Here is a 10,314-nt window from a genome sequence, read left to right as displayed (position 1 = left end):
AACAGACACTAGTATAGCAATATGTAAAACAGTGGATGTGTAACTGATGTGATGCTGCAATCTGTATACGGGGTTAAAATGGGAGTTCATAACCCACTTGAATCAAAGTGTGAAATATGATATGTCAAGAACTATGTAATGTTTTGAACAACCAACAATAAAAATTAAAGTAAAAAAATATTACAAGTCCTCAGATTAATGTAAATTGATGTGACAGACATCTATAGAGGTATCTATATATCGATGATTAAAATTAATACCAAAAGTGAGATTTTGAGCAACTGAATCTTTAATATGACACATAGAAATATAAAATTATGCAGCGACTTTGGAAAACTGTTCTGTTTCTTAATTTTTTAATTGATTTTTTAAAAAAATAAATGACAGCGGAATGCATTACAATTCTCATTACACATATAGAACAAATTTTCATATCTTTGTATATAAAGTATGTTGACACAAATTCATGTCTTTATACATGTACTTTGATAATGATGTCTATCACATTCCACCATCCTTGCTAATCCCCCACCCCTCCTTTTCTCCTCCCATCCTTCTGTCCTATCTAGAATTCATCTATTCCTCCCATGCTCCCCCTCCCTATCCCACTATGAGTTAGCCTCTGCAATTTCTTAAAAAATGTAAACATATACCACCTGAAGAGCCAGCATGCTTTCTCCTTTGTATTTACCTATGACAAAGGAAGACATGCACACACTATTTGAAAGTTCATAGTACCAGATTTATTAACAAAGGCCCCAAACTGGAAACAAACCAGCAACAGGTAAATGTTAAAAACATGATATATCTATTTAATGAGACCCTACTGAGCAATAAAAAAGAATCAGATTAATGATGCACATGACATGAATGAATCTCAAAATAATTATGCTAGTAAAAGGAGTCAGATGCAATGAAGCATGTGATTTTAAGTTATAAAACTGTAGGAAAGGCAAATTAACCTATGTTGTGTAGAAGAATATCTGCAGGTACCTGGAGCCAGGGCAGAGGGAAGCAAAGACTGCAAATAGACATGAGGAATATTCAGAAGGTAATGGAAATTCTTTTAAAAGTTATTGAAATGAATGACAAGATTTTATTTTATCAGAGAAGATTTTTATTTTTCTTTCTAGAACAGCTTCATCAATTACACTGAATTACTTTTGTACTTAAGAAGGGCCTTAAAAACAAACAATTTTTACTCCCACTTTTGACTCTCACTTTCTTCCCTCCACTTTTTCTATTCAAGAACTCCTTTCAAAAATCTTCTCTGTTCCTTGTTAGAAGCTAGTCAAAATATTTAAATTATTTGAAGTTACTGTTGATTAATCTTCTTAAGAGGGTAATTAAATTATTTTTTCCTCTTAATTTTTGGCATATTTAATTTAGGCCAAAACATAGTTCCCTCTTTTTCTGTTTTGGAGATGCTAGAAGATAAATTCCACCACAGCATACACCTCTGGCTATTTGACCCTCATATTTCCAACTGATGCACTCAATGTAAATCTATGAATGAGATAATGGATTAGACAATTAATGTTCTAGATTATTATCTCCAGGAATATGGTTAAAAGGGTTATTTTAATTTTAAAATGTAACCTACTCATTTTTTGATATAATTGAGAAGAGGGTTGATAGTGTTCTTAGCTCCACTTTCTAGCAGGAAATGATACTGCTATTGCTATTGCTATTACTCTTCCTGGAGCTGGCTGATATTGCATTTGGATGAGTAGAAGAGGAAGATAGAGCAAACAGACAGACTGACTATTCAGGGTAGGCACAGAACTGCAGAAACATGCAGCCCTTATCTGCCTTTGGCACATTATTTCACAGACTAAAGAAAATCAAGGGTGTGAACTCAGACTTCATGAAATGTCCTCCACATAGAGGTGGATTCCAGTACTTAGTAATGAGAGCCAGTTAGCAAGAAGCAGAACCCCAGCACCACAAGAAACAAACACATATATCCACAGACAGAAATTCAGTCTGTATGACTATATGACTGGCCGTGATGGCTGTTATAGCTGTTTGCTCAGAGAGAATGAATAAGGTCCAGTAATTTGAACTTGATGTTTATACTCCATTGTTTTTAAAATTTTGAGTGTGCATAATTAAATGCATAAAGTTCTTATTCCAGTGTTCATTGGCATTCTGTCTTTGACAAGTTCTCCAAACCAGAGCATTAGTAATGGTCACACAAGTGATTTAGTAAAGGGGCTGTCTCAGGGGAAACCTGTAAGGATGAGAGAGAAGCAGAATAAGGCATGATGCCGCAGTCTGGCTGGGCACAAAATCACTAGCCACTCAAGCAGGAACAAACTTTATTTTTGAAACTGCCGCCAATGCCCGGTATGCTCCCGGGCAGATTGCCGACCGACCCACACGGCATTCTCCCGGACCCCAACAGGAAGTCCCTCCTCCGGAATTCCCTCCTACCGCACTTCCCCAACCAATGGGAACTCTCCAGGAGTCCCATAGCAGGCCCAGGTGGACAGCAGGAGTCCAATATCCATATGAATGCAGATCTTAACATAATCATATCATCTCAATGGCTTGCTGGCGTCACCTTTCAACCAGAAATGTCATGCATCATATTACTTGGCTGTGGCTCTTAGCAGCATGAGAAGACTCTAGATGAAGATGCAGGGTCGGCTGAAGTGCACCTTCAGTCCTAGCCCACAGGTAACAGTGAATCATGAGTGGCACCTCAGAGTGGTCCAACTTTGCAGCAAAAGGGCAGTTTGTTATTATTGTTTTAAATCTGTGTATCATTTAGTTATTGGCCATGGGTCACACTGGGTATACCAGCATGTTCTCCCAGATTTTGTCTATTAAGTTCCTTTCTATCAAGAGCAGTTCTCAAGAGTATGGCTCTGAATGGTAGCAGTTGGCTCTCAAAGAAAATTGAGGATGTACTCTCTGCATTTGTATGAAGGGTCCAAGAGAGGTAAAACAGATCAATCTGGCTCTTAAAAGTTCTAATTCATTATGTATAGCAACCTAGTCTGCTATACTGCATCTATTAGCATTGAGGCTTTGGAACCTAGTGGAGGCCAACAAAAGTTCCCCTCCTAATAGACTTCCTTCTTAATGAATGTGCTTTTTACTTCTGTTGTTAAATACTGTGCAAGTAAGGGACTTCTTGGGTGATATGGCAGTTGTGCTGAGCCTTGAAGAATGGGCAAGGTTTTCGATGGGTTAAGCCCAAAATAGAGCTTTGCAGACAGAAGGAATATAAGACAGAACAAGGAATTGCAGAATTTAATCAAGAGATAGTGTGTTCACTGGAATATTAATTGCTCACAAAAAGATGAAATGCTTTCAATAACAATAACATGCATGGGACTGGAGATCATTAACTGAAATAAGCCAATCACAGAAAGATTAGTACTGTGTGATCTTGCTCAATTATAAAATATCAAAATGTCATCCCATAAAAGTTGAGACTGGAGTGGTGGTTACCAGAGACTGGAAAGAGTAGGGGAGAGGAAAGGATGGGAGTAGCTGGTCAATGTTTATTAAGTTATAGTCAAATAGGGAAGTAATTTGGGTGTTCTACTACATAGTATGGGGCTATAGATAATAATAATGTACTGAATATTTCAAAAAGCTAGAAGAAAGGATTTTGAGTGTTTTCCCCATATAAAATGATGAATGTTTGAGAAGATGCATATGTTTAAAGTGATTTAAACAGCATATAATGTGTATATGTTTTGGTCAGCTTTTTCACTGCTAAGACTAAAAGACCTGACAAGAACAATCTTAGAGGAGGAAAAGTTTATTTGGGGGCTTATGGCTTCAGAGGTCTCAGTCCTAAGACAGCCAGCTCAATTTCTCAGGGCTCAAGGTAAAGCAGAATGTAATAGTGAAAAAGTGTGGCAGTGGAGAGCAGCTCAGGATGTCATCAGGAAGCAGAGGTAGAGACTCCACCAACTAGATACAAAATACATGCCCACAGGCAGTCCCCCACACTCTACCTGCCTTCAGTTGCCTTCAGTTTAACCCCATCAGGATTGATTGGGTTAAGGCTCTAATAACCCAATCATTTCACCTCTAAGCCTTCTTGCATTGTCTCACACATGAGCTTTTCGGGGATACCTCACATCCAAACCATAACAATACATGTATCAAAAAAAATCACATGATACCTCATTAATATGTATACTGTTTTATATGTTAGTTTAAAAATAAATTTAATTTAAACATTTTTTTAAAAAGATAGTGTGTTGACTAGTTTGCCTCAAGATCTGAGCTTATGAGAACAAATATTGGTGATAATACTTGGCAGTCTATTGGGTGAAAGAACAGATGGTAAAGAATTTGAGGGACAAGATGATGAGAGAGGCAATTAGGAGCCATTTTCAGGTGTCACCGAAATAACTGGGGATTTGGATAAAGGTGTATATTCATTTTAAGCAATGTCTTCTATAACAGAGCTGCCCTATGAGAGAGCAATAACAAGGATTATACTGTGTGTTCATTCTTCCTACCCACCTTCTTTTCTTCCCTAGGGAATAGTCTCCTGACACCTCATTCCTTTTGACCTGTGAATAGAGTGGTAGAAATCTGAAAAACTTAGCAAATTTTCAGAATTATAAAATAAATGGTATTATAATAAGAAGTGAATATGCCTGATGAAATCACTAGCATTCCAATATTTATTTGTTTGTTTGTTTGTTTATAGTTACTGGGGATTGAAACCAGGGGTACTTTACCACTGAGCTATTTTTTTTTTAATTTTTATTATTTTTTAAGACAAGCTTTCCCTAAGTTGTTGAGGACCTCACTAAGTTACTGAGACTGGCTTTGAACTTGTAATCCTTCTGCCTCAGTCTCTCTAGTCACAGGTGTGCACCATACATCCAGTTCCAATATCTATTTTTAACAAATTGATTGGCAATCATTTCCACTTTCATTCAGAAAAATAAGAGCAAACATCAAAAAGTCCCTATCATGGGGCTAGGGATGTAGCTTAACTGGTAGCGCCCTCGCCTGGCATACTCGGGGCGCTGGGTTCGATCCTCAGCACCACATACAAATAAAGATGTTGTGTCCGCCGAAAACTAAAAAATATAAATATTAAAAATTTCTCTCTCTCTCTCTCTCTCTCTCTCTCTCTCTCTCTCTCTCTTAAAAAAAATTCCCTATCATGCACTTTAGTGGACATGACATCGGATGATAGATCCACAGACACAAGACTTCTAATTCCTAATGGAGTCTCAAGAGAATCATCTCCAGTGGCCCCAGGACACTCATTAAAATCTTCACAGTCCAAAATTAGACCTTAATAAATAAAGAAGACACTACCTTTATAAGATTCTCAAATTTCAGGGAGGATTCATCACAGAACTTCAAAAGGGAAATACCTTAAAATTTAGTATAAAATATATGAAATCAAAGGAAGAGCCTCAGAAAGCAACCTCTAAGGTGTGAGACTAAATCTTCCTACAGCATAGTTACCTCATGATCTTAAATGACTGGAAAGTGATCCTCCTTCTTTACAAGGTAGAAATAAAGGGTTTTTTTTCCTCCTCCTTATGATAAACATTAGTCTGTCTTCTGATAATCAAGTGCTTATGAGTGTTTATAACTTGGTAGAAGGCACTGAAAAAACTGTGGGCACAGCACAGATAAGCTGGAAATGAAGAACATTGCCAGTTCCTTATTATTGGTAGAGACAAAAACCAAGAAAATTGTATGGGGTGGGGGGGAACAAATAGAAAGATTGACCCAATGTTACAGCCTTCTTGTTCTCTGGTGGCTGCCAGGGTCATTGGGGTGAATGGAAGTAGTGTCATACTGACAAACTGCCTATCACTGCTGCTTTTGAATAGCATGAGCAAAGCAGAATCTACCATCAACATATATGACAAGAAAAGTATCATAAAAAATCATAGGTTCTCCACCAAAATTACTGATAAAGATTATGCAAACTGCAATACCCTGCTATCTTTGAGATTTCTCCTGGGAGAGACTTCTCAAGAACTGTGGTGAGTGCTGAGTGGATATGGATTTTTTGACAAAGCTCTTCCAGCAATATTGATATATCCCCTAGTAGAAGAGCACTGAGGTTGGTCAAAATAATTAAAAATTCAGCTAAGATATAGAAGATTTGTGAAAAATTACAGTTTAAATTAATCCCATTTAAATATATATAACACACAGCTTCACTATTTTCAAAGATTATGATATTCCTGTGTAAGAGAGGCCAAATCTTCCTTATAAGTGACTGGGCTATCAACACTACCATCAATTGCTTTGACATTGAGCACCTGATGCTCTCCAAGATGTTAATTTTTATGATCCCATTTAAAACATATATATTACTTAACCAAAAGGTTGGGGAAAACTCTTTAGTCAAATTTTCCCTAAATAATAGGCAGAGGAGAGAAAAATTGAAACTATGTTTTCCAGATATCCTAACCCCAAAATATACACATTAAATATGAGCCCAGCAGATTTCTGTGAAAATGATATACTTTATTTTGTTACTCTAGAAATTTATATATTAAAGTTGGAATTAATCAACATACTGGTACTTTAAGATATTTCTTCACATAAAATAAGGCCAACTGGCAACATAAATTCCAATTGCAGATGTTCTCAAAATGATTACTTTACAGCTTCTCAATTCACATTGAATTCCTTTCAAAATTAGGGATGTGTTTTTACCATCAATTTCTTCATAGCCTCTTTTACCTCCTTATTCCTCAGACTGTAGATCAGGGGGTTCAACATGGGGATCACAACTGTATAGAACACAGACACTACTTTAATATGGTCAGGTGAATGACTTGACTTGGGTATAACATAAACAAATGTGACTGTCCCATAAAACAAAGTGACTGCTGTGAGATGAGAAGTGCACGTAGAGCAGGCCTTGTGCCTTCCCTCAGTAGAGCACATCCTCAGGATGGAGTGGAGAATATACAGGTATGAAACACTGATGGTGAACAGTGTGATTACAATGATTGACCCAGCTGAGATGGCAGGAGGTATTTCAGCTATGTAAATATGGGTACAAGAAAGCTTTACTAGTGGTGGGAGGTCACAGAAGAAATGGTTGATTGTATCTGGCCCACAGAAAGTCAGGCTCAATAAACAGCTGGTAAATGATGAAGCATTCATGATTCCACCCAGATAGGAAGCCACCAGTAAAATGATGCAGACAGTGGGAGACATGTGGGTGGAGTAGAGCAGGGGTGAGCAGATGGGCACGTAGCGGTCGTAGGCCATGGCAGCTAACAGGAAGCACTCAGCTGTCCCAAAAATGACATCAGAGCCAAGCTGGGCTATGCAGCCAGCAACAGGAATGGTAGTTCTCTCCCTCAGGAAACTGACAATCATGACAGGTGTGACTGATGTGGAGTATCCAATGTCCACAAAGGCCAAATGGCTGAGGAAGAGGTACATTGGGGTGTGAAGCTGAGGGCTTCTTCGAATTAACACGATTATGCTTGTATTGCCCAATATAGTAATAACATAGATCCCTAGGAAGACCACAAAGAAGATGGAACAAAGTGTAGGATCTTCTGTTAACCCCAAAATGATAAACTCTGTCACCATTGTATAGTTTCCAGTCTCCACCCTTTTTGGAATGGTATCTTCTAAAATAAAAACCAGTGGATATGAGAATAACAAATAATCTCAAAATTGATATATTTACTTCAATATTTAGCCTATTAAAATATAAAAATGTAGACTCACTTTTGTCTAATGCTTACACTTCACAAAATGGTTTCAAACATGATACATTATATATGAGATAAAAATATTAATCTTTATCTTAAGGCCACAGATACAAAGGGACCAATGATTTTGGGGGTCAGAACACAGTTCACACTCACTGCTACAACATTTAATCAATTCAGGCTGTTGAATGAATGCTTTGAAATGTTGAATGTTGAATGATGGTTTGAAAACCTGAATGGTTAAAGTGATTGACCTTAATGTCAGTGTTTGGCAATATCCAGCTTGCTTCTATTTCTCAGTCATACTGGAGACCACTCTTCCCAGTCATCTTGCAGTTAAGTGGGAGTGAACTGTATATACCAAATGGCTGCAAGAGGAAGTGTGTGTGTGTTCAGGATCAAATTAAGTTATTGGTAGGTAATTTCTCTTCTTTTTCCACAGTGACATATTTTACCTGATACAGCTACAGTATAGTGGTACTTTCCACCAGCCTGAGCTTTGAGTAAATCTAGGGAACAAAAAACATACTGAAATTATACTGGAAGTACAAAATAGATCTATCTGCATGAATCGAGTTTAAAACAGCACAACATCCTCTAATCTGTTTAATAAAATTACAGATTAGTTGTGAATAGAAGCTACACATAGAGTTTGATCCTGAGAGAAACATGAGAAAAAGCCCACTTTGGATAATTGTACTTTAGGAATTGTATCAAACTAATAAAATAATATATTTTATAATGTTATATAAATAAGGTATGTAGCAGAATAGGTTAACAAAACATTGTGCATGTGAGTGCAAACAGGGTAATACATAAACAAAAGGGATAGAAAGAACAAATTTAATTTAACAAAAAACTAGTGAATAGTTTTAACTAGGAGAAAGCAAAAAATGAATAAATCTAGTTTTAGTTAAGCAATATTGCTAACATAAACTATCTAAAAAACATTTCAACAAAATACTTATACAAACTGCTTACTTAGGTACTAAAAAATATTAAAAATGCTCAACATCTCTAAATCATTAGGGAAATGCAAATTAAAACTAGAGTGAAATATTCCCTCATACCTATTGGAATGACTATTATCAAAAGATGAGAGATAACAAATGTTGGCAAGAATGTGGAGAAAACAGAATCCTGGTACACTTGGTTGGAAGTTCAATTAGTTCAGCTATTTAAATAGTATGGAGGTTTCTCGAAAATCTAAAAGTAGACTTACCATAAGATTTAGTAATTGCACTTCTGCATATATATCCAAAGGAACTGATTTCTGGTATGCCAGAATGATTACTGTACTTCCATGTTCATTTAAGCATTATGCACAATAGCCAAGATATGAAAGAAACCTAAGCGTGTATCAATGGATGAATGGATAAAGAAAGTGTGATATATATACACAATGAGATATTATGCTGCCTTAAGAAGTAGGTACAGATTGCCATTTGTAATAACATGGACAAACCTAGAGTATTTTATGCTAAGTGAAATAAGTCTGACACATAAAGACATACACTGTATCCCAGCTATAGATAGATCATAAAAAAGACCATCTCATAGAAACAGAGAGTTGAATGGTGTTTACCAGAGGCTGGGGACAGATAGGAAGATAGAAAAAGGTGAGATGTTGGTTAAAAAGACACAAATTTTAGACAGAAGAAATATATTTTAGTTATATTGTACTATATAATGTACATGATGACCATAATTAATAATAATGCATTATATATTTCAAAATTGCCCAAAAATGGATTTTAAATGTTCTTATTAAAAATGATAAACAAGATGATGAATACATTAAGTAAGTTGATTTAATATTTTATAATGTATACACTCTTTAAAACATCATGTTGTACCCATGAATATATACAATTATTATTTGTCAATTAATGAATTATTTTTGAAAGTTCAGAAGCAGAAGTGAACTTGCATGTAATAAAAGAAACCCTCACTGACCAAAAATAATACAAGAGCAACCTGCACTGAAACAGAACTGCCACTGTCCAAAGACATATGCCAAACTCTGTAACTAAGGATTTGTGCTCTAATAGTTGCAAAGGCATGGAAGATAAGGGCTTGGGACAGTGCAAAGAGAAGAGTTTAAAGTGAGACTCCTACGTTCTCTCCTGACATATTTTCTCTAAATGCAAGAATCCACACTTTCAACCTTAGCAGACAGTTTTTTAAAACATCCTCATACTAGTTAAGAGAGATGAGAAGGAAATTTTTCTGTTTCATCCAAGTCCCTAGGAGAGAGGGAAAAAAAAAAACTAAGGATCTCCTAAGAATCTATTATATTGGTCTATCCTAATGGAGTCCTGGGGTTTGAATTTATACTCATTTAGTCATAAATCCCAAGTTTTGAAATTATAATAAGTAGTCATGCCCTGACAATAATATGCTAGATTACTATGATATATCACAAATGTGATATATTAAAGATGTATTTTGGATGATTAAAGGTGACTGCAAATTTTGTTCTACTTTTGCCATCGAGAGAAGAGTCTAATTCGCTATGAACTTGGATTTAAGGGAAACTTCGTGACTTGCCTGAGATGCAGAGGTGATGTTCTGATACTTTTGAGACTAGTTCATAAGTAGTCACAGCTCTTGGAATGTTCAT

At 36.2% G+C, this 10,314-nt stretch overlaps 1 protein-coding gene across 1 annotated transcript; it reads right to left on the bottom strand.

The window, feature by feature from the left end:
* Window positions 1–6,654: 6,654 nt before the first annotated feature.
* Window positions 6,655–10,314, bottom strand: LOC308641760 (olfactory receptor 5P4-like; the record flags this gene model as incomplete). The annotated part of the gene is made up of 3 exons (XM_081280367.1): window positions 6,655–7,607; window positions 8,147–8,200; window positions 10,242–10,314. 3 exons carry the CDS (start codon window positions 10,312–10,314, stop codon window positions 6,655–6,657), a joined length of 1,080 nt encoding a protein of 359 aa, XP_081136493.1.

This window comes from Spermophilus citellus (genome assembly GCF_964194105.1).
Source record: "Spermophilus citellus genome assembly, chromosome: 2".
Lineage (NCBI taxonomy): Eukaryota > Metazoa > Chordata > Mammalia > Rodentia > Sciuridae > Spermophilus > Spermophilus citellus.
This window is presented reverse-complemented; position numbering and strand designations above follow the sequence as displayed.